Source organism: Typopeltis vanoorti, chromosome 8 (assembly GCF_054136105.1).
Source record: "Typopeltis vanoorti isolate ZY-2024b chromosome 8, IOZ_Tvanoo_1.0, whole genome shotgun sequence".
Classification (NCBI taxonomy): Eukaryota; Metazoa; Arthropoda; class Arachnida; order Uropygi; family Thelyphonidae; genus Typopeltis; species Typopeltis vanoorti.
Window position 1 is genome coordinate 130,539,958 of NC_143556.1, and position 26,004 is coordinate 130,565,961.

The window sequence follows — 26,004 nt, forward strand, 5'->3', positions numbered from 1 at the left end:
CTCCCTTAAAACTCCCTTAGAAAGTATGAATGCTCAGCGACAGAGATAAGGTGAGTTCAGATGCTTACCAATTTCCCAAGCATGAGTGCTGAAGAAGCACTTTTTGATCCCGTTGATAATGAAAAGACGTTAGAATATCATTTATGTTATGAATGAAACTGAGTAGGGATAATCTAATAAATCTAGCAGAATTTGTTCAATGTGATATAAACTTTTCTCATGGAAAGCGGTGAGAAAATAGAATGTACTGGACAAATAATATGATAGCTGATTTGAGGACTCAACTCGACATCTTGGTTTTCATAAGCAGAGTGTTGCTTTCGCTCGTCAATATGTTAAGTTAAAACGGACTGGATTTCACTAGATAATCACTTGTAACTTCTCTTACGGCATTGGATCTGGCCTGGACTGTGATAATATCAAGAGTCCGATTGCGGTTCAATATCAATAATACAAGAAGTATAGTTCCTCTACTTTGAAATATTTTTGCATCCTAGGACTCTGAGAATTCATGCTCATTCGAGAGATTGTGACTTTTTTACATCATATGTTCTGCTGAAATTGTTAAAATGATTGATACGCTATGTGAAACATTGCGATCTGATTTCAATTTATACTGAACCTACAATTTTATATAAGCATATTATGTCTCTGATGGACACATGGATCCTTTAATCAAAATATCTTCTCTTTTTTTATCAGAATGAATAGAACCTGAACAAATTTCTCTGAAAAAGAGACATTTTCAGAGAAATTTGTTCTCTGAAAATGTCTCTGAAAAAGTCCTAGCTATATACTGTATTTGAATAAAAACTTTTAGTAAAATGATAGTTTTGTGATTTTGGAAACTTTTATTTTGGCATAGGTGGCACTTACGGAAAGCATGTTCTCGGCAAATCGAGAACTCTGGAGTTAGTGTTAAAACTGTTAAAGAGATTGTATATTTTTAGTATTGTTGTTGTTATATTTGGTTCCTTTTGGTTAGCTACTGTAAAATTAATTTTTGGTGAGTATTCTGGGATATGTGGACTGTTTATTACCCCTGTTTTAAATTCATACGTGTTTCATATATTATTTTATTACGTCAAAAATATATTATTGTTATTTTAGTTTCACAAATTATTATGAGCATTCTAAAATAATCGTTGGACGTCGGAGATAAACTCTTGTACTGTTAATATTTTATCACGCCGTAACTCATTTCGTCATTCACTTATCAATCGCACTTAATGGTTCATTCATTCTCCAGTCTTCTCGAGAGAGAGGGAGAAAGAAACACTTCACAGGCCTGTTGACAGTATGCTCCCTGTGATTCATGAATGAGCTACCATCGCCCTGTCCAGTTCTCCTCCCGTCATACCACGAAAAATTCTTTACATTCTCAGATTCTCTCCTTTGTATGGTCACCTCTTTGCTTACCACTTTTGCAAACTATATATCCTCATTAGGAATTGCACAATTCCTGCGTAAATACAAAACCAGATTTCCACCCTGATCATGTGGACTCATTATCATAAAGCGAAGCTTATTTATTGTATGAAATAGTTTTTTTTTGTTTTCTAGTGCATTCAAGGTTTTATTAAAACATGATCACTGGATTTATCAATGAAACTCCTGACCTCTCACTTCATGTTTGTTACTGTCTTAAGACAAGTTCCTACAGTTCTCTTGTTTATTACATGTTTCATCGCATGTGAGTTATTCTATACCAGGGGTCTCCAAACTACGGCCCGCGATATGATTTTATCCAGCCCGCCAATTGGACCAATTTTTCAATAAGAATCCGCAAAAAAAAAAAAAAAAAAAAAAACACCGGGTGTTGATAGATTTCAAATGCATTAATTATAATTGTGTTCAAAATATATTCCCGAATAGCAAAAAGCAACTGTAATCCAAGTTACGATCTTTCTCACTGTAAAAGGTCGGTTAAAATGGACTAACAAAGAAAAAAAATGTGAATTTTACAGAATTTTACAAGTAAATTTTAAGAAATTTGCTTGTAAATTTATCTCTATTTTTGGGACAACGTATCTTTATGAACAAACTTTTCTCGAATGAAATATGTCAAGTCATTATACAGGGCAAATTTATCTGATGAACATTTGAAATCGCTACTTGTAATTAGCACGTCAAAATTTGAACCTGAGTTTAATAAGATTTTAAAAATACAAACCCAGTTACATCATTCACATAAATGGCTTTATTATAATTTGTGATAAAAATATGAGAAATTGTTTATAGTGTTCTTTGTCATTAATATACCATAATTTAATCTAACATACTCTGTAATCAGTTTTTATCTGCTTTCAATAAAACTCATATCCAGTTCTAGAGGTTTTTTTTTTTACTATGGCCTGCTGAACAGTGCTGAAGCACCCAATGTGGCCCTCACGGCAAAAAGTTTGGAGACCACTGTTCTATACTAATAAATTCTCTGTCTTTTCAAAAATTCCCTGAAGAGAGTAAGAGAGAACTTTTCTTTTTTTTTTTTTTTTTGACCTTAACTTTTGAAAATCAATAGATGGCATGCTAAGATCATCAGTAGCAAGTTCATATCTTCTAGTATTTATAGACCTATAGGAGATCATCAGCCATTTGCTACTACTTAACTTTCCTAATAAGGTTTTGTGAGTTGCTTGGTTAAAACCAAGTATCTAGGAGAATATTCTGTTTGGAAGTTAGCTGAAACTTTCATGGCTTTCAAGAGTTGGAAGGAAGGGTGAATCATTTGCCACCAGTCATGACCTAATACAAATAGTCATTCTACCATATAGAATGCCAGACAATCCTCAACATTCTCATTCTCCAGTCAACCTCCGAGATAATCTCACCCACCTTTAGACTCAGGCCATGGAAAGATTTGGAGAAGCTCATGCTATCGCTCTCAATATTTCTAAGGCATTTGATCATGTCTAGCACTGAGGCCTTCTGAACAAGCCATAATCTTATGGCTTCCCTTCCACACTTTGTGTGATTGGACTGCCAACTTCCTCACTGCTTGTTCATTGTGTGTGTCATGGTTGATGGCTTCCTCTCATCAGATTTCCCCATCAATGCTGGAGTGCCTCAGGGTTCTGTGCTCTCATTTGCTCACGTCTATCTCTAATCCAGAGTATTTTAATAAGGTGACACCTTTTGACTACTCGTATGGAAATATGACTTCTGCATTACTTCAACCTTGGTATTATTGCTGGCTCCCACTGATGAGACTTAATAAAGGTTGAAACCAGTCTGGATAGTGACCCTTCCCATAATGCATGACATTATACATTTCGATTGTGCTATTCTATAGATAAGGCAGTTGGCTTTACGACAGTAGCAAGCAAGCATTTTTTACACTGACGAGCTTGAATCAAGTCTTCAGTGGGACTCGTAGGTCGAACATGCTTACATTTATAAAGTATAACCAGAGAGGAATGATATCTTACTTGGAATATATATGAAAAGATTTAAAAACAGGTTTTACTATTCTACACAGTTGGATTATGCGAAGAGAGTAATACCAGTTTCGGCAATTTTACAAAAATATAAATATTCAACTGTGGCAACGCATCAGAGTACTCTGCATTATGGGATACTAAGGCAAGTGATGTGAAGTCAACAGCCTCTGTATGTGAGCTGCCCAGTCCTGAAATTACTTCAGGTGCAAATTTTGTTTGCTTACACTTGGATAAAGGATTAAACCAAGAATATAATTTCTTGGCATCTTTAATTTATAGTATAGCCAAACGGAAAAACTTCCAACAGTCACTTTATCATATGTGCTCTGTTTTAACACTATGCCTGTTCTATAAGTACTTTCATTGGCATTGCTCTTCTGAATTGGCTGTTGCCATTCCTCCACTTTTTTCTAACCATAGAAGAACTAGAAGAGCCACTGGCCAACACCCATGCACTGTCCAGCTTTGAACTTACTGAACTAACTTCTCATCAGCTTCCTTCATTTCACTGGAACAATCTCTCCCATGCTGTTGAGTACAACCGCCTACTCTTTAAGAAACGTATCAATAGGCTACATTTTCTCCTTAATCACTTCCCCACACATGGAAATGTATAACAGGTGGACCATGTGGACTAAACAGTTTTTGCAAGGCTAATAATGGTAGTTGCTTCAACTGTGATTCTATAAGAGCATCTGAGTTGATTTCTGTAAAACTGTAGTGCACTAGAAATTTTACAACTAATCACATGGTGACTTGATAGCAAGTTAACACATATAAGAATATTACAGAAGTATTGAGTTTTTATACCATAAAATCCCAAAAGCTTCAATAAAGTAATGAAACTGTATTAATGAGTTAAACAACATGTTAATCTAGTTTCCTCATTAATAATAAAGTTCATCATATTTTAGCTCTGACAAAAAAATGTGAAATTATTTCTTGAAGAAATGTTGCTAATTTATAAAGTTTCCTAATAATTTACACCAGAATTCTATTAATTTGATTTGAAGAATGATTAGAATAGTTGCTAGCTTTTTCATATATATATATATATGCACTCCAGGCTCAAAAGAAAAGAAATTGTCACTCCTGCCAATGTTTGAAAATTCCATACCTCTATTTTAAGGCATGCTGTTTGAAGGTGTTGATTGCATCTCCACTTTCCAGTCTATATCTTATGGCTTTGACTCTATAAGCTTGGATGTTTGAATATTCTTCATGTAGTAGATAAATTCAGTGTTTGGTATGACAGCACCTCCCATGCATATTTAAGAATCTGAAGTGATAAAAGTACTATGTTTGATCTCTGTAAACAATGTTTCTGGATTATATTTTTATCGCACTCAGAGAGAAAAAGAAGAGAGACAAAAGAAATCTTTCACATAATTTGATACTAACTGTTAATGACAGTGTACTTGGACATACAGCACTGGACTTATGTTCTTATTATATGGTATCTCCATGGAGTTTGGAGACTTATCGTGCGAGACCCACACTTTTATACACACAAAACCTATCATACCTATCCTTAAACTCATTCACTGTCAGGGCACTCAAAACTAATTCTGGCAATCCATTCCACTCATTGACTACTCCCCATGCAAAAAATCTAGTCCTCATACCCTTACGAGCCACACTTATACAACTTCCATGAATGACTCCTAATTCTCTATTTGTCATATATAGAAAAATTTCCTCTGCAGTGATTTTATAAAAGCCCTTCAATAGTTTTCATATCTCCTCTTTTTAGCATATTAACTACACTTTATAACCACACACTTTCAACTTATCCTCATAGGGAGCATTCCACAAACCTGTCACCAGCTTGTTTACTCATCTCTGAATCTTCTCTTCCACCTCCTGATCCCCAAGAGACCCAGGTGACCAAATTTGTGCACATTAGTCAGTTTTTAAACACGCAAGTAATCCATCGAGCTATTTTACCAACTTTTGCAATATTCCCTCTGAACTTCAACTCTTTGTTCATCATTATTCTTAAGTCTCATCAATTTCCTATAGCCTTAAGGTTTGCAACATTAAATTGACAATCATCATTCTTTACAGCAGTGCAAATCATCGCTGTCATCTCATCGATGCCTCACTTCATTGCCATAGTTATGCTATTGTTCCTCCAGGCAAGCACTTCTCATTCTCTCACCCCACATAACATTCTGTTCTGCATACCACAGATCATTCAATCTCCATACTTCCTCTCTCACAGATGTCTTCATTTCATACTCATCTGTGTCTCTCTCTTTTTTTTTTTTCTGACACTCTTACCCTGTTGTTTTCTTACATGCCTGCCTCTCATCTCTATTATTTTCTCCTATACTTTTTCAACTTTTCTCTCTCTATTATTATTCCTATAACTTTCTCACTGACTTGCCTCACATCAGTTAGCCTTTCAGATCTCTCCATTTGTGCTCCTGAATTAATTTTTCATATCTTCTATTTCTTCTATCAGTACTTGTTTTTCTCTCCAAGCATAGTGAAGTCTACCGTTGCTGACTTTCACTTACACAATTAGCAACATCCAATAAATCTTCTAATTCTCAGTCACACTACCTGATGTTATATCTCATACCATGCTCACCCTCAATTACCCTACTCTAGTCTCTTACATGCCACTCACTTGTTTCTGACCTGCTACTAAAACCAGGTATATTGATATCTAGATCACCCAACTCTTTTCGTTGTCTATATTTTAGGCAGATGTGCACTACCTGCTACATTTTTTGATTCCTGGGATGCGCACATATATCCCAAGCTCAACATCCTACAGAATCTTGTAGGATGTGCAGAATGTAATAATCTATTAAATGGGTAGTGAAATGAATGATAATGCTACCTGATGTATGGCAGCAGCTGCCATGATTAGAGACTACCGATATACACAGACAGTATTTCAGAGAGATACTTGAAACACTAAACTTAAATGCACTCTCCACCCTCAATAAAATCAACCTAGGCAAGACCCACTCTGTTTAGAATAAATATAGTAAGTTATCTTTTTTCCTTCTACCTTGCTGTTCACAATACCACACTCTTTGCTGTCTGGTGGATTTTGTCAGTTAAAATCACACAATTGTCTTGCAAGCCATATTGGTGTGATGACCACACTGTGCTGTTATGTTGTATGTATTCAGAGAACAAGTTGCTCTTTACCAACTTTTAATACTAAAGCAAAATAGATTGCATTTTTTATAGATGAAGATAGTCATATTACAGTTGGAATCCTGTAGTGGTGCCATGAATTTTATCATGAATAATAGATTTACTTAAATCATATTAAGTAGTGTACTTAAATTATTACATCCAGTTGATTTACTTCACTAGCACAAAATTACATAATCCTTGTAGTTTCTGTGTGTGCTATATCAAATTCCTGCTATATAACCTCAAAGGGGGTGTAGCATATGTTATGTTTACATTATTACTAATCTCCTATCAACAATTTTCCTCCAAATTGGTCTATCACTAGTCAGCACTCCAGTATTTCTGTCTTTTAGAGCACTTCTGACTGCATCAGTCTGCCAAGATCTTGGTCTTCATCTTTTTCCTGTTCATCTTGGTGTCAAATACCTGATTTGCTAATATGTCCTCTACCATTCTGTTTAAGTGACCATATAGATTGGCTCAACCTCATTCATTCTTGGATGTTAACAGTGTTAAATTCTTAATATCTTCATTTCTGATATGATTTTGCTATTGCCATCGCTTCACTCTCCTATTTTTTTTTCAGTACATTCGTAATCTGTGGTCTTTAGTCTTTCATCAGTTGTCTTTTAACTAATTCTCAGATCTGAAAGTTAATATTGGTTTGAACACTGTCTTGTATAATACTGCTTTAGCATTTTGGCTAATTACTCTCTTTTTATTATTATTATTATTATATTAATACTATTGAGTCTAAGGACTCATCGAGGGAGGCCCTAAACATCATGTCCATCACAACTATTTGACATTCACAGAGTATCTAACATACTTTGCCTTGAACTCATTCACTGTCATAGCACCCACAACAGACTCAGGCAGCTCATTCACCACTCTAAAAGTAAAAAACCCAGCTCTAACACCCTTACTAACCACACTCTTTCCCAGCTTTCATGGATGTCTCCTAGTCTTCCCACCACCAGCCCTGTTCTCAAAAATATCCTCTGAATCAGCAATTTGAATGTCTCAATCATATCTCCCCTTTTCTGCCTATCAACTAATTTCTGCAAATCTTCAACCTGTTTTCATAAGGTTCATTCCACAGACCTGCTATCATCTTAGTCACTCGCCTCAGGATCCTCTCAACCTCATCTCCATGAAGAAGAAACCTAGGTGACCAGATCTGGGCACAGTAATCAAGATGGGGTCTTATCAAGGCTCGATACAGAGGAACAATAACTTGCTTATTTCTGCTCGTCAAAGTATTCTTCAGCATTCAAGTGATTTGATGAGCTGATTTAGCCACTTTTGCGATGTGTCCCCTAAACTTCAACTTCCTATCCACCAACACTCCCAAGTCCCTGGCCTCATCAGTCTCCTGGAGTACAGTTCCACCAGTGTGATATACTGCTGCTAATCTTTTCACCCCAAAATGCATAACCTTATATTTTGCCACATTAAATTGACATCCATTCTCCTTAGCCCAGACTTCCAATTTATCCAAATCATCATGCAAAATTTTGACATCTTTTGCATTCACTATTGACCTACCCAACTTAGCATCATCAGCGAACAAATGAACCGTTCCTCTCAGACCCTTCCCTATATTGTTATTGAACAAATTAAACAGCAGTGGTCCAAGAACAGAACCCTGCGGCACACCACTAGTCACAGGCCGTTTTTTGTACTCTACTCCTGAGTAAACTACTCTCTGGTATCTCTCCATCAACCACCCTCCTATCCATCTCACCAACCCTATATCCATTCCTGTATGTTGCAGTTTATGGATTAGAGTTCTATGTGGTATCCTGTCAAAGGCCTTAGCCAGGTCCAGCAGAATCACTGTAAACCCATTACCCTTATCCAAGTTCAGCCGTCACTGTGTTATAAAACCTGAGCAAGTTACTGAGGCATGATCTACCCTTCACAAATCCATACTGTCCCCCCCCATACAGCATCTCATTTTCATCAATCCATTCCTGTATTTTTCCCTTGACTACTTTCTTCAAGACCTTGACAACGACTCCTGATATGCTGATCGGTCGGTAATTTGTAACAGTAGTCTTGGATCCTCCTTTATGCAGTGGAACTATTTTCCCATCTTTCCACCCCTTTGGGACTAAACCAGACCAGAGACTCGGATTAAACAATAAGGTCAAGGGCACTGACAATTCTTTAGCTGCTTCACATAAGATCCATGCTGATATACCATCCAATCCCACAGATGTATTCACATTAAGGTTCTGTAATAGACTATTTACCACCACTTCATTCACCACAATTCCCATATAAACTAATGGTTCCTTCAACGTCATTCCACTGTAGCGACTGATTCAGTGACCTCCCTACCATCGGCGTTCCTTAAAATCATTCTGCCGTGTACAGTTTTTCTTTTACTAGCAGCATATTGAAAGAACTATGTGGGATTCTTTTTAGCTTGCATGGCTAATTTTCTTTTATAGTCCGTTTTTGCTTTTCTCATCACGCTCGTTACCCTTCTGGCCTGAGTTTTATACCGCTCATGTGCCTGCAGGTCACCTTTCTCCTTAAATTCTTTCCACAGTTGTTTCTTTTTTTTTTTTTTTGCAACTAAGTTTAATGGTGTTATTCATCCATTTAACCCCTACTTGATTTATTATTCGGACTCTAGGTATAGTTCAACATCCATCTATCTATCAACATTATCTATCAACATCCAGCCCTTGCAGTTTTACATGCAATGGCACTGAACCAAGCAATCTCCTAAGCATGTCATACTTGCCAGCACAGTAATTCCACATGTACTCTGTCTTAATCGAAAATTTCACACATTTAGCCATTTCCCAGGTCAAGACTCTATGATCACTCTCACCAATAGGTGACATCATATTCATTACAGTCAAATTCTCAGATGCTATTACTAGGTCAAGCACTTTCGAACCCCTAGTATTTTCCAATTACATGCTGTCTCAGATAGTTATCCCTCAGTAATTGAATAAAATCCAGTTCCTTCTTCACGTGTCCTCTCCTCCTTCCAATTAATGCTACCATAGTTGAAATCCCCCAAAATAATTACCCTCCTTCCACCCATTTCATGAATTTGCCTATGCATATTATCTCCACCATCTATTCCATCACCTGGTCTATAGCAGCACCCAACTGTACATTTTGTTCCGTTAGTCTCAATCTCACACCAAATAGCCTCAAATGAGCTCTTTTCACTATCATGCAATACAACTTCTATTCTCCTTGGTTGCAGTTCATCAGCTATCATCAATAACACCCCCTGCCCTCATTTTATTCTCTCTGTTCAGGAGGGACAGAGAGAATAAAATGGGGGCAGGGGGTGTTTTATACCCTACACATTCTATCCCATTAACTAAATTATTTTCTGTCAGCCATGTTTCACTAATGCCAATAACCTGTGGTGACCAACCAAGGCCAGAAATTCTTCCTTCTTGTTCCTAATACTCCTGGCATTAGTATACATGAAATGCAGAGGTCCACTTGTCCCACCCCCTATCTTGATGCGTTATACTATCTATCCCATTCTGATTTCTTGTCCTTCGTACTGGGTCAGGCACATTATAAACATTCTTACACTCTCACTGATGTCTGCATATCTACTTCCTCCCCTCCTTAATAGTTTTAGTTTCTCTGATTTTTCACATCCACTGTCACTTCACTCAGCAACACTTTTTCCAGTCTTTGCACACCAAATCCATTCAAATGTAAGCCGCCCATCTTGTACAAATCCTTTCGCTCATCAAATTCACTCCATACCAAACCGTCGCATAACCTGTGCATAAAGTCATTTGCGATTATGGCCCTCTTATTCCATGTAAATTTATTCAGCTGGTTCCCCACCACACCAGCTTTGCTTATTCTGTTACCTATATCCAAATTTAATTTGCCATTTTCATTAAAAATTTGGTTCTAAATAGTCGAAATATTTGACCTGTTCTTATAAGTGTTTCATTGTCAGTTCATTTGAAGTTTTCTATGTTTCTGCCACTTGTCATAGTTTTGATCTTTTTATTACTAATTTTCATACCAGTTTATTACAGCTGTTATTCAGTTTAGTTAAAGAATCTGTAGACTTGCTCTTGTATTTCTTTTAGAAATACATCATCTGCATTAAACAGACAACTAAGTTTGATATCTCTAGTTTCTGAAAATGACATTGGCTATTTAGACTTCTGTGCTGGTTTGAACTTTTATGCGGTTTAATAGATTGAATACAACACATAAAATAATTAAATACAAGTTTAATTATTATTATTATGTGACACCTCCAGGGAATCCAAAGACTCATTGATGAAGAGTGTGCCAACAGCATTGAATGATTGAACACCTTTCAACTACTAACCATGCCCAAACTTGCTTAATTTTTTGCGCGAGCCATTAGTAGCAGAGGCTCTACCAATCGACTAACCTTTAATTGATCATCGTACATTTCCTCTGTTTCTGTGACATAGCCAGAGAAACAATAATATTAAAATTGCAAAAAAAAAACACAAAAATTCACAAAACAAGTGAAAAAATTAGACTTATTCTGCTACCTATATCATAAGTCCTATGAGGGATGCCCTGTATTAGCTGTTGGGTGAGAGGCCTAAGAAAAAAGTTGCTAAAATCTTGAGAAATTTTATACAGCTATATATATATATATATATATACAGGGTGTTCGGGATAAATTTGACAGTTTCGTAAGGAAAAAGAAAATCTTCTTTGTATCTATTAAATTTAATGAATTGACAAAAAAACATTACAGGCAGAGTTAATTACAATACTATCAACAAGATTTACTCAAAATAACCACCATTAGCATCGATCACAGCTTCAATTCTGCTTCGGAACCTCGAACAAGCTGATGCTACAGTCTCCCTGGGAAGGGCCGCAAAAACTGTTTTAATTTTATCCATTAACTGGGCTTTTGTATTACTGGAAGTGCGATTGGTGTCTTTTTCAACTGCGCCCCATACAAAATAATCCATGGGGTTAAGGTCTGGGGAGTTTGGAGGCCAAACATTTGGACTGGTGAAGTCGTAGAAATTTTCAGACAACCATTTTTGACTTTTCCCAGAGGTGTGGCAAGGGGCCGAATCCTGCTGCCATACATACGGCCTACCATTGGCTACCCTTGTTATCCAGGGCTTGACTACAGTTAGCAACTCCACGAACAAAGCCCGAATTCCAATGCCAGGGTTCTTCAACACCTGTTCCTGCAGATTTGCGAGGAATTCTGCTGTACGAACGCAATCAGATCGTCTGCTAGGGATCTTTCTTCTTGCTACATCCTCGTAGTCACCATTGCAAGTCTCTAGTTCATGCCTGATTGTTTTTACTGTATTCAGGGAGCATTGGGCAGCAGTCGTAATATCCTTATTTTGATGGCGGGCACGAATCATCATGATACAAGTTATTCTCTTCCATGATTCAGGTGGGTTCCAGCTATCCATCCTTTCTGACATCTTGTATATGAATGAAGAAGGGTCCAAACTTTTAAATGAAGAGAAGTGTGTGTTAATACATGTAACTTACGGAAAAATATAATTAATTATAAATATGTCAAATTTATCCCGAACACCCTGTATATATATATATATATATATATATATATATATATATGTGTGTGTGTGTTAAAGATACCAAGCTATTTTAAATCTGGTTTTACTCCATTTCCCAAGTAAGCAAACAGACAAACAAGTAAAGTTTGTGCCTGCAAGTGTTGCAAGTCTAGCTGACCCTACACATGTAGGGTCAGCTAGACTTGCAACACTTGTTTATTATACCCAAGGTAAAATGCTTTCTATATGTATATATATAAAATAAACATATCCAACCTCAGAGTTAATAGTCACACACCCACCCACCCACACCGTATTTGGCAGCGTATAAGACACACTTTTTTTCTTTGAAAATAAGTATGAAAAATAGGATGCGTCTTATATGTCGATACTCAGTTTTTTATTACTTTCATTTCTGGAAATTTTCTCTGTTCTGAGTTATGCAATTTCTTTCTTGCTTCCTTGTGGTGTATAAGAGCATTCCAGTTACGTAGAGTTCAGTGGATGTGCATGCGCCGTCATTGACGATCACAGCTGTGTGTTTAGAAAGTTTGTTTAAACTTTCCAATTGTTGTCGCAGTTGTTGTGAATGGTGATAAATTTCTGGCGTGAAATTTTCTCGGCAAATTATGGCTGAAAAACGTTGGCATTGTTACATGCTAAAGAACATGGAAAGAGGGCTGCAGAGAGACATCCGGGACACCCCCAACTGAGAAAATGATAAGAACTTGGCAGAATCAGGAAAAGGATCTAAAAAAAAGCAACTCACAGTAAACATAACATACGAAGTGGAACTGCAAAATGGCCAGAACTTCAGGCAGAACTGAATACTTGGATTTTAGACCACAGAAAAGCAGGGCTTTCAGTGTCTACAAAATTGATTATTCATCAAGCGAAAGCGATAGCCACTAACAGAGGGATCACCAAATTTACTGGATCAACATCATGGTGTTCAAGATTAATGAAGAGAAATCAGCTATGTATGCTGACTAAAACAAAAAAATCACAAAAAATGGCAGCTGAATATGAAGAAAAAATTATTGAATTTCATCGATTCATCATTAACACAAGAAAACGAGAAAATTTTGAATTTGTGCAAATAGGAAACATGGACGAGGTTCCGCTGACTTTTCATCTGCCCTTAAAAAAAAACTATATATTCAAAAAAAAAAAAAAAAAAAAAACATCACTACACAGTTGTTTTATCCTGCTGTGCTGATGGTACAAAATTGCCGCCACTATCGATTTTCAAAAGGAAGACACTACCCATAGAAAAACTGCTTAAAGGAGTGTTTGTACATGTTCACGCTAAGGGTGGATGGATGGAGGAGGAATGAAGTTATGGATAGATAAAATTTGGTCTAGGTGTCCTGGCGGACTTGAAGAAGGCTTCCCTGCTAGTATGGGTTAAGTTTCATTCTCACAGAACAGATGTTAAAAATAAACTCAAGGAATTGAAAAAGACATCTAAAGGTTGAAGCTAGTCAGCTTCAACCTTTAGATGTCTGTATTAATAAACCATTTAAGGGATTTATGGAGTAGTGGAACAGCTGGATGCAGTCTTCAGATTTTGAGATTACACCATCAGGAAGAAGAAAGAGGCCTGGCATTTCGCAAGTTTGTGAGTGAGTCAAAGTTTCATGCGATGCTGTGAAAACTGAGACAGTGGTTAAATCATTTAAAAAGTGTGGCATTAGTAATGCACTGGATGGTACAGAGTTCAATTTGTTGTATGAGGACTCAGATTCTGATTTAGAAGAGGTTTCAAATGTCTTTTCATTTAGCTCTGGAGATGAATTTCTGGGTTTTGACGAAGATTAAAAGGTGGATACTCTTTCCTAGTTAGATTAGTTATTTGTTGAAAGTAGACCTACTTATTTCTGTATATTTGAAATACTGTAAATTCATTATAATATTCAGTAATAAAGTTTTTTTTCCTAAAAAATGTGTACAAAGAAAGGGGGTTTGTCTTATAGGCTGGTGCGTCTTATACACTGGCAAATATGGTGTGTGTATGTGTATATATATATGAAAGAATGATCATTAACTCGGTTAACATACATATTTTTATAAAGAATCGAATGACTAGATCCGAGAAAATAAACTTAATACTTTGATGTCAGCTATTGAGATGTTCGAGGAAAACCATAAGGGAATCATGCCCATGGCTCCAAATAATGAAGACATCATCTACATAGCGTTTCCAAACTTTAGGTGTTAAAATAAAGGAAGAGATAGCCTTGGTTTCAAAATCCTCTAAGTAAATATTTGCGAGTACAGGGGATAAAGGATTACCCATAGCCAGTCCATGATTTTGTTTGTATATATTATCTTGAAATTTGAAGTAACCGGACCTGATGCAATGTGTAAGCAAGGCAAATGTCTTTTTGGATAACTTGTCCTTGAGTAATGTTAGGACTTCATTCTGTTTGGACATTAGTGAACAAAGAAGTTATGTTCCAAGCAGCCATGATGTATCTTCATTAACTGTAATATCCTTGATGTATGTAACAATTCTGTAGTGTTCTTGATAAAGGATGGTGACTTGCCTGAAAAACTTTTTAGGTATTTGGCAAGATATTTTAAAAGGTTGTACCTTGGAGAATTGATACCTTCTACAATTGGGCATAATGGGGTGTTCTCTTTATGGATTTTAGGAACACCATATATGCGAGGAATTAACGGATGGAGAGAGCGTAGAGATAAGCGAACGTTTCGGGATAATTCAGTTGTTGTTTTTAATAAGTTGTTTGTACGATTTTGAAGTTCACGAGTTGGATCTCTCTCGAGTATTGCGTAGGTATCATGTAGTAAATCAAGATAAGCGAACTTTTATTTTGGTAATCTTCAGAGTGGAGGATGACTGTTGCATTGCTTTATCCGCAGGAAGGATAATTATATCTCTGTTGCTTTTTAAACTTTTAATAGCTTTGCGTTCTGTTGAAGTAATGTTATCTGCAGGTGGTTTTGCATTATTGATAATAAAGATTGATTCAATACGTAGAAGTTTTGCATCTTGTGGAGGAAGAAAAGAAGTAGCTTTTTTTTTCTATTTTTGTAAGTAGTGTATTGAGAAATGGAGCACTAAAGAAAGAAACAGTCGGTAATATTTGCATCACAAGAACTGGCCATTAAAACTAACGTTATTGAAGACAAAAATACAAAAAAATTCAAGAAGACAGTAAATGCAGATTGTGCAAAGAGAAGGAAGAAACGCTAGACCACATCATAAGTGGGTGTAAAATTGCACAAACTCAGTAGTGTAAAAGGTACAGTAATGTAGCTAAGGTAATCGAATGACTAGAACTCGGTTCTAGTCATTCAATTCTTTATAAAAATACACACACACACACACACAGGTATCCCTCGATTAACGCGGTTAATTAATCCCTCGATGATACCACGTATATCAAAATCGTGTTAATCAAATTTAATAATCGATGGTAAAAATTACAATTCATCCATGATCGATTACTGTATTAATAATTCGTTTTATATGGTACTCTTTTAGGAAAAATAAAAAATGAATGGAAAGTAAATTTTTAATGCAATTTTTTTTTTATCAAAAGAAGTTATCAAGAGTTGATTGAACAGTTTTAGTTTTTTTCTTATCAGCATAAATTCTACGATAACAAGCAAAATGACTCTCAAGACCTCGGCAAACAAGCATTAAAAAATAAAGAAAAAACACTGCAAATATAATACATGATGGTACAAATTAAGTGGATGCTGAAGAATCCAACATTATTTCATAGCCGAATATAAAAACTACAAGAGTTTCGTGCCGAATATATAGAAACTAAAAGTTTCTGTTAATGCAAGCATAAGCAACCTTATGGGCAACTCATGTAAAGGTGGAGTAAGTTCCAGATCACTTTCCTTAGTATTTTCCATAATATAAAGCACATCTCCTAGAGGACATATACGATATTAATATTAGAACTTTGGCTCTCTGTTTCAGTAATACATGATGGTTTATTTATTTTCAGTTACAATCTAGAAATTATTGAACAAAGAATAAAAAAAAACAACTAAACCATATTATACCCACAACGGAGCTCGCAGTATCTCTCAGATACAATTTATTGTGAAATATCACAAACCTTTACTTAACATGTGTTATACAAACTGACAGCAAAAAATAGTACGGAATATCACTCATAACATATGAATGCACAGCTACTCATGACCTCCAAGCTATACACTGAATTGTGTAAGAATATTAAATTAAACATTTTGCACGTATCTGTCAGATCAGCTGAGGGCTCTGCGGGGTTAAAGGTGCGTTAATCAAAATTCTTGCTGCGTATATCAAGGGATTGCCGCAATTAATTTCGGCGCGTTAATCAAATCCCACGTTAAGCAAGGGATACCTGTACACATTCATCCCTCGACTTGCATCAGGGTTCCATTCCATCAGGCAGGACATAAGTCGATACATTAAATTAACAGAGTTATAAGGGTTAGGGACTTAATCGCAATAAGTATACTGTCATTTTACTTTTTAAACCTTATTATAAAACTGTACTGTGCCTTACTGCCACTATAAAACAGGAGAATAATCACCCTCCACAATCACATCTTCATTACTTTCCCTATGTGAAGGACAAGGATGCAGCTCTTCTGGTGTAACTTTTTTTTTTTTTTTTTGATGAAAATGTCCAATGTGCTTTGCTTATTCCTCTTCTTCTTTTCATAATAAATGTATATTATATGCTATAAACTTGTTATAAACACAAAATATCATGATATATTTAATGATAAATACACAAATAACATATTTTTCGAACACCAAATCAACAGAACTGTTGAAGCCAAGTGGCGACTGCCAAGAGAAGTTGCCACTGAATGCGCTCTTGCCGTCGCATTGTTGCTAAATAAAAACCTTTTTACTTTACGCTCGCTTGCATCTTGTTCGAAAGTATAGTCGAAAATGTTATTTATTCCATTGTGGGATCACGGACGTAACTTCAAATGGACATAAATCGAGGGATGACTGCATATATATTGAGATTTGGTTAGTTTTTTTAAAATCTGCTGCTGATTCTAAAAATAAAATAAATAAATAGAAAAAAAAATTCTTTCAAGTTTGTATTTGTTGTGGTGAAAACCAAAATAGTTTTCTTCTATTTTTCTGTTTGATTCTGTGTAAGGTATCCAAGGCATGGCCAGCTGTACATGACTGATCATACTTATGGCAGCAGATGTACTTATGTTCTTCTGGGTGGATGTTAGGATCTTCCAGTTTGACCATAATATGATAAGTTGCAAGAGCAAGGAACTTTGTAAACACCTGGAACAAAAAGGAGATAGAGGATCCTTGGGAGAGCAGATGAGGTTTGAATGCAGTGCAGAAATTACTGCAATCTCTGTATTATTTTTCTGAGGTGTTCTGGATATAAGGAACAGATATAGCATTTCTATAGTCTGCATATTGAGAGGGATGTGAAGAGATAGGAGGAACAGTTAACTTATTGATCTTTTTGGAGAGCGAAGAGATGGCAATAGGAGGGTGGTTGATTGAGAGAGAGTAGTTTACTCAGGAGTAGAGTCCAAAAGATGGCCTGTGACTAGTGGTGTGCCGCAGGGTTCTGTCCTTGGACCACTGCTGTTTAATTTGTTCATTAACAATATAGGGAAGAATCTGAGAGGAACGGTTCATTTGTTCACTGATGATGCTAAGTTGGGTAGGACAATAGTGAATGCAGAAGATATCAAAATTTTGCATGATGATTTGGATAGATTGGAGGTCTGGGCTAAGGAGAATGGATGTCAACTTAATGTGGCAAAATGTAAGGTTATGCATTTTGGGGTGAAATGATTAGTAGCAGTATATCACATTGGTGGAACTGTACTCCAGGAGACTGAGGCCAGGGACTTGGGAGTGTTGGTGGATAGGAAGTTGAAGTTTAGGGGGGCACATCGCAAAAGTGGCTAAATCAGCTCATCAAATCACTTGAATGCTGAAGAATACTTTGACGAGCAGAGATAAGCAAGTTATTGTTCCTCTGTATTGAGCCTTGATAAGACCCCATCTTGATTACTGTAGCCAGATCTGGTCACTTAGGTTTCTTTTTGATGGGGAGGAGGTTGAGAGGATCCAGAGGCTAGTGACCAAGATGATAGCAGGTCTATGGAATGAACCTTATGAAAACAGGTTGAAGATTTGTGGGTTGCAGAAATTGGTTGATAGGTGGAAAAGGGGAGATATGATCGAGACATTCAAATTGCTGAAGGGTTTCTATAGGATTAATTCAGAGGATATTTTTGAGAACAGGACTGGTAGTGGGAGGACTAGGGGTTTTTACTTTTAGAGTGGTGAATGAGTGGAATAAGCTGCCTGAGTGTTGTGGGTGCTATGATAGTGAATGGGTTCAAGGCAAAGTATGATAGATACTGTATGAATGTCAAATAGTTGTGATGGACATGATGTTTAGGGCCTCCCTTGATGAATCCAAGGATTCCTTGGAGTTGTCCGTAATAATAAAACCATTGGGCAAACTATAAAACCTTCATTACACCTACAGCAACATGAAGCTGAGACTTGACATTCAATTCAGAAAGAAATGCAGAAAATTAGAGCATTCAAAATGAAATGGTTAAGAAAACTAAATAAGACTCATTGGTCAGAACATAAAATAAATGATCAAGTCAAATAAGAATTAAACTATAGTGTAGATATCATAGCTATAATTCTTAAACTGCATATAAGATGGTTTGGACACCTCCAGAGAATGTCCTTTCAAAGATTACCAAATATAGTCTTGAATGGAATCATTGGTTGAGATTTGCATATATCGCACTCAACCCTTTTTCTGACAGATGAGAAAGAAGAAGAAGAAACTATTGATGAAGGCCTGGCAATTCAAGAAGAGTTCAGTCTGGGTAGACCAGTGAATGGAGGCTCTATTAACGAGGGGTTTGGTAGCACCATTATGTTGAGGTGGAGGGAGGTAAGTGAAAGTTTGTGTATCCAGGAAACTTTCTAAGTTAACCTTCTTGAAAAGGTGTAGGGACAATGGAATTATACCTATATTATGTTAGGTTGACAATTAAATTTCACTGTTCATATCTACAGGTGTACTAGCTTTGCTTTACTTTGAGAGCAGATCAGAACAACTTATGCTATTAACATAGCTATTGACTCTCCAAGCCGAACTCTCACTTCTTAATCCCGAACTTTGGTCTATATTCTATTTAATATAACAGATAAAGAATTTCACATGAAGAATTTCTAAAAATAAAGGAGAAACATATCAAGAAATATAACAATCTTCATAGATCTTTCTCAACTGAGAAATCAGCCATTAAAAGTTGTCATAAACCTTTTGTCTAAAAGGCTTGACAAAACAGCCGTTAGTGTCTTTATCCTTGGCCACAACTTTGCAGCAGTACAATGTAAAGTTCCAACAATATCAGGTTTGACTTAGCTAACATCCTTTCTCATGCTATCTAGAAAAAATCTCTCCAACAGTCATTTCCCTGCTCTCTGTAAATTATGCAAAGACAGTAGCATAAGGGTAATGCTACTGTGGTCATCATTGCTAGTGAATATAATTGGAAAATCAATGTGTTACTCAGAGACCACACTACTTATAAACCATTGAAATATCATCATCATCAATTCTCAAAAGGAGCCATTAAAAAAATGCTTCTTAACCTTTAAATAGTTAAAATCCTCAAACTGTTTAGTCCCCCCCCCCCTCAAGGTATACAGATTACTAAAAATTCATAAATCCTAACCCTTTCTGTACCATAGTAGATGGTGCTGACCCCCTACCTCTCTCCCTCTTTTAAGTTAGAAAAACAAGTAGCTAAATCCTTAACCGGACTTACTGTTCATATTTCATTTTATATAAAAAATTTCCACACTTTTAATCCTTAATTCTTTAATCCAAAATTTAGTTTTAAATATAATGATTGGTAAGCTTTTGTCGCTTTTTTTTTTTTTTTATCGATATCCCTCTTTTTGACACTTTAAATTTATTAAAAAATGTTTCCCCCCCATGATACAATTAATCTTTTTAATTTTGTCAGTCATTTGGGCTACTTCATTTGGGAAGATACCATTAAACAGATTGAAGCTATATTCATGCCCCCTCCCCCAACCAATTGTTATATGGAGAATTTTTAAAAATATGTTCTTGATACTGTTGAATAGCAGTATCAAGAACATACTGCTATTCTCAGACTTTTTTATCTGGCTAAGATATACCAATATGTTCTCTGTTTGGCCACATGGCTCAGACACATTAAGCTTCTTTCTCTTCCATTTCAACAGACAACATCCCAGAATCCAGTTCACTATAGGAAAAAAAAAACATAATCGCCTGCCATTCCTAGATATTCTAATCACACATCTTTCCAGTGGCATTCTTTCTTTTTCAGGTTACAGAAAACACTCTTTTATATATATATATATATATATATATATATATACACACAAACTTTCCCATCATCCCCTTCCCTCTCAACAATATGATGTCATCAAAATCCTTGTTAACAGAGCCTCCAATCTCTGCTTTACCCAGGCTGAACTCTCATTTATTTGCTAGGTCTTATTGTCCAATGGTTATAATGCCAAAAAGATCAAATAAATTGTTCCTCCTATCTCTTCACATCCCTCTTAACATGAAGACTATGGCAATGCTATCACTGTTCTTTATATCTGAGGTTTCTTAGAAAAATTAGCTAGAACTTTAAAAAGAGTACAATCTCTGCACTCATTCATTCTCCCCAGGATCCTCTACCTTCTCAATGTGTTCCAAGCATTTGCAGTACTCCTTATTCTTGCAATTTTTATTATTATTATCATTTTAAGACCCCATGAAGTCACAGGCTCATCTAGAAGGTCCCTTTTGTCATATACACAGCTCGTCATACTGTGCTTTAATAAATTTAGTTTAATCCTTTATCCAAGTGTAAGCAAACAAAGTTTGCTCCTGAAAATATCTTCAGGACTGAGGTAAGGTAGTACAACACCTTACCTCACTCCTGAAGATATTTTCAGGTGCAAACTTTGTTTTTGCTCACACTTGGATAAAGGATTAAACTAAATTTATTATAGTCTAACCAAGTGAAAAAGTAAACTTTCAACATCATACCATGCCTTAAACACATTCAATTTCTCTGCAGACACTATGCTCTCAGGCAGTGCATTCCCATCATTTACAACTATGCAAAAAACCTCTTTCTCACTGCCTTGCTCACACCTTATATAGCTTCCATGAATGACCTCTTGTTCTTTCCCAATCTCCCACCATTTTATGAAAAACCTCTTCAGAATTAATTATCATATAATAACCCCTTACCAACTTCTGCATCTACTATATCACCCCAGTTCCTTATTATATATCAAGTTTGCTTAATTCTCCATATATATATTTTCCTCACTCACAGTCTCTCCTCTTCCTCATCCACTGCTCTCAAACTCTCCATGATGTCACATTCACAAGGATGAAAGACCCTTATGAACTGCTCATTAAATATCTTAATCGTATTATTTGCAGCAGTTGGCCTTATACTATTTTCTCCACTCAGTGCCATCCCATAATCGCTCTTATTTTTGCTGGCCATGTATCGAAAGAACTCCCTGTTTTTTTTTTTTTTTTGGGCTTCATTAGCTAACTGCTGCTCATACTGAACTTTTGCTACCCTTACCAACCAAGTCATCCTTCTTGCCTGTTATTTGTATTTCTTCTTCTTCTTCTTATTATTATTATTACATCACACCTCCAGGAAGTCCAAAGACTCATCGAGGGAGGGCATCTACTCTTCAGCTCTTCGTCTCACTACTCCACCAACCTTCATCATCTAACACAAACGCTATCTACTGCCAACTACCACCATTAGTACTTTCACAGGCATTCACAAACATCCATGCCCATGGCGGGATTTGAACCCGCAGCCTTTTGGCTGGAGAGCAGATACGCTAACCACTCGGTCAACCAGGCCGGTGAAATTGATTATTACCACTCCTCTTTGGAATACATTTAGACATAAATTAAAGATGCCAAGAAATTATATTCTTGGTTGCATCCTTTATCCTCGTGTACTTGTATAAGAAGCTAATGACTTCACATCAGTTGCCGTAGTATAAAGGTCGAAACTGGTCTGGGTAGTGGTGCTTCATACAATGCATAGCATTATGTATGTCTGTAAGGGTATAAGTGCATTGCATTGCATTATGGGATACTAAGGCAATTAACTCAAATTATCTCCAGAATTCACCTTCTGAATTATGCATCATAACAAGTAAAACTTTTATAACTCTTATTATTATAATTACGGCTATTATAGCCTGTTTTTCTTTAGGAGTGTCCCTTACTCCCCCCCTCCGGCATCACCTTTTATGGCAGATACGTAGGCGATATTCTATGCATTGGTAAACCCTCGCACATCTCTGCCTTACAAACATCCCTCAACGATTATAGCAACACGCTACAATTCACCATGGAAACAGAACAGAACAAATCCATCAATTTCTTAAACCTGACATTAATCAGAAGCAATAACAAAATAGCTATGAAGATATTCCACAAACCCACACGTATCGGAAACTACCTCCATTTCAATTCATACCACCCACATTCCGTTAAAAAATCTCTCATCCTATCGCAATTTATCAATGTTTACAAATTCTCAACCAACAGTAATTATCTTAACACGGAATTAAAGTATTTAACACAGGTTTTCAAAAATCGCAACTAGCCCACACATCTAATAAGTTATGCGAACAGTACCGCAAAATCCCGTCATAACAATAATACAACCAAAACAGACTTCCCTACATGTATGGTTATCAAATTGCCATACATCCAAAACACATACAAAGCCTACAAATACATTTTCAAACACACGGACTATAAGCTAGTATTCACCACAAACCAAAAATTAGCAACTCTCCTGAAACCCACTAAATCTCTCGCACACAAAGAAATATTCGAACACCACAACGTAGTCTACAAATTTCCTTGTCAAAAAGACTGTGACATCACCTACACTGGCTCTACAATTAGGTCTTTATGGACTAGACTACAAGAGCACTTCAGGGATTGCAATATTCCCATTCTGGATTATCTGAACACAAAAAAACATCGCAACATCAAAAAGAAAAATAAAACACAGTACAGGGAAGGGAAGACAGAAATTGCAGCTCACGCCCTTGAACTGAAACATATCCCCCAAATCGACAAGGCCATAATCATAGACAAACAAGACAATGCTTAGAATAACCGAGACTATTGCCATAAAATGCGATGAAAATTCAATCAACGTCCACTGCCCCTACCTAATTTCCGAATGTTGGACGATCCAGAACTTACAAATTAAGCCGCGCCTCCGGCCATTTAGCGACAACAAACACCCTTATTTGGCAGATTCAACTTCCAGTCTTGACATAGCCCTACACTCATTCCGTAATTTTGTTCCGATGATGGTCGGTTCGACCGAAACGGTCCACACCCCGTTAACGCTCTCACCCCCCAATATGTGCCCCTAAACACAATAGTATATATATATATATATATATATATATATATATATATATATATATATATATATATATTGTTAACACAAAACCCAGCTTTCCAAATTTATTTTTCCTGCATCAAACCCCCCCCCCCCCCTTGTTATAAACAACCTTCAGCAGGATCATGAAATTGGAAGATATCCTAGTATTCAAACAAGGTATGTACAAAATTTTTCCACCTCTTTTATTCTGCTATAATTGCCTTCTATACCCACCCATAATGCCCTAAAATATATATACCCCCTTTTTTTTGAGTAATAATAGCCAATGTATTTAAAATAAGGGACACTCCTAAAGAAAAACAGGCTATAATAGCTGTAATTATAATAATAAGAGTTATAAAAGTTTTACTTGTTATGATGCATAATTCAGAAGGTGAATTCTGGAGATTTCTATTAAGTATTGATATTTATACTACTCCTGATTGCAGTCTACTTGAATATTTTCTACCGCTGTGATGTCATTGCCTGTTTCATCATATATACACACACACATATACATAATCATGTTTATCTATTCCATTTATATGAATCATCACATAACATTACTTAAATTCTTTGTTAATTAATTTGATTGCTTTTGTTTGCGTTATAGATGCAGCAGACTAGATTATTTTAATCTGAAGTAAAATAGGATTTTATTTTCTGTAGATACTGAAAACCTGAGCTACCTGAAGATAACATTAAGGGAAAAAATGTCAGAGAAAGAAAATGTTCTCTTGCAATGCTATAATAGAGGTTGTGGTCAGAAATTTGATCCTGAAAAAAACACACAAGGTCAGCCTAACATAATGATTTTATGTTAAGGATTTAATGATGTTATTTAATAACATAACATGAATAATAATTTACCAAATCATTTTGTTATCCTTTCATCTCTTTATTAATGATTTATTTTGCTGTTCATAATTTTTTGTGCACTAACTTTCTTATAACTTTTAGATTCTTTAGTTAGCTCTTACTGACTATATGTATATATAAATTCAATCAGATCATTCTGTTCCTCTTTCTCTCAGCAGATTGGATTAATTTATCTTCATTAAGTTATTTTTTCAGATGGTTCCCAAATTAATCTTTAGAGGAAGAGGTAAGTAAGGTTTTTCTCCTTGAAACATGCATTTTAATTCCACATCTCGAAAAAAAAAAAAAAAACAGCCATAGAACTCTCCTTATCACAAGTGTTAGGATTTAGGACCACAAGATAGTATTCGTTTTGTTGTTCTCCTCTTCCCCAATAAAAAAAAAAATAAAAAAAGCTTGGTTTCAAATTGAGCTTTCTATTTCTAAAGGATGGAGATTGGCTGCTCATCTATGAAGGTATTGTATATCTTTGTATATTGTAATCAATAGAATCACTATTGTATATAATAGTGATTCTATTGATTACCAGAACAATGGTAATCAATAGAATCACTGGAGCAAAGATAGGTTTCTTTTCGAAGAATTATATGTATTTCACAAAAAAGGTATTAATTAGTGATTCTGAGACTGAAATGCAGATGCTGCTTGGGCATTGATCAAGAGCCATTTAGTGGTAAACTAAACTCGATTGGCTAATTTCTTCTTATACTGCACTTTTGCTGTTTAACAATCATGTAGTCATTTGCACCAAGAGTACAAAGAGTAGCCATGAAGATTATTTGGTTACTAAACAACAAAAGTGCAGTATAAGCCAATCAAGCTAAGAAAGATCATGCTGTTATTTTGATATGTGGCAAATACAATAAAAGAAAAAATGGTTATAGGAGGATGATCCTAGTTGATTACACTGCCAGATTGGCAATGCAGAGGATATAGTTGATGTATTCAAGTGAGCAGTTTATAAGGGTATTTCATTCTTATGAAGGTGACATCATGAGAAGCTGTGTAGAGGGTATGGTAGAGGGACTGATAGTGAATGAGCAGCAGGTATATGAGGAATTCAGTAAAAATTATATTAATAAGACAGTATAACTTAATATATATTGTGTGTGTCTCGAAGGAATGCTCTAGGGAATTAAAGGCACACCTGGTTAACATGAATCTTACAACAGGGCGAGTCCCAAAGGAATGAAAGTGGGAAAAATTGTTCCACTTCACAAAGGAGTGGTGGATATGACTTCCAATTAAAAGCCAGTCTGTGTGTCTGGAGTTGGTGAGGATTAGGATTCAGAAACAGTTCAATATTAGCAGTATTCTTTATTGATGGTCAGCAAGAGTTTGTTGGGTTTGTATGTATGGAGGAGGTGTGTATGGAGTCATGCTTTAGCAGTCTGCTTACTTTCTACAATAAGGTGAGAGATTCACTCAATAAAGAAGATGCACATATAATTGTGTACTAAGACTTTTCA

The 26,004-nt window shown here is 36.0% G+C and overlaps 1 protein-coding gene across 1 annotated transcript in view; it reads left to right on the forward strand.

The window, feature by feature from the left end:
- Window positions 1-870: 870 nt before the first annotated feature.
- mora (cysteine and histidine rich domain containing protein) overlaps window positions 871-26,004 on the forward strand; it is a 316,465-nt gene continuing 291,331 nt past the window's right edge. The window contains exons 1-2 of the mRNA XM_090396942.1: window positions 871-1,006; window positions 24,326-24,451. Of these exons, the coding sequence (XP_090253068.1) occupies window positions 24,370-24,451 (82 nt within the window). The 5' untranslated portion in view covers window positions 871-1,006; window positions 24,326-24,369. The remainder of the gene's footprint in view (window positions 1,007-24,325; window positions 24,452-26,004) is intronic.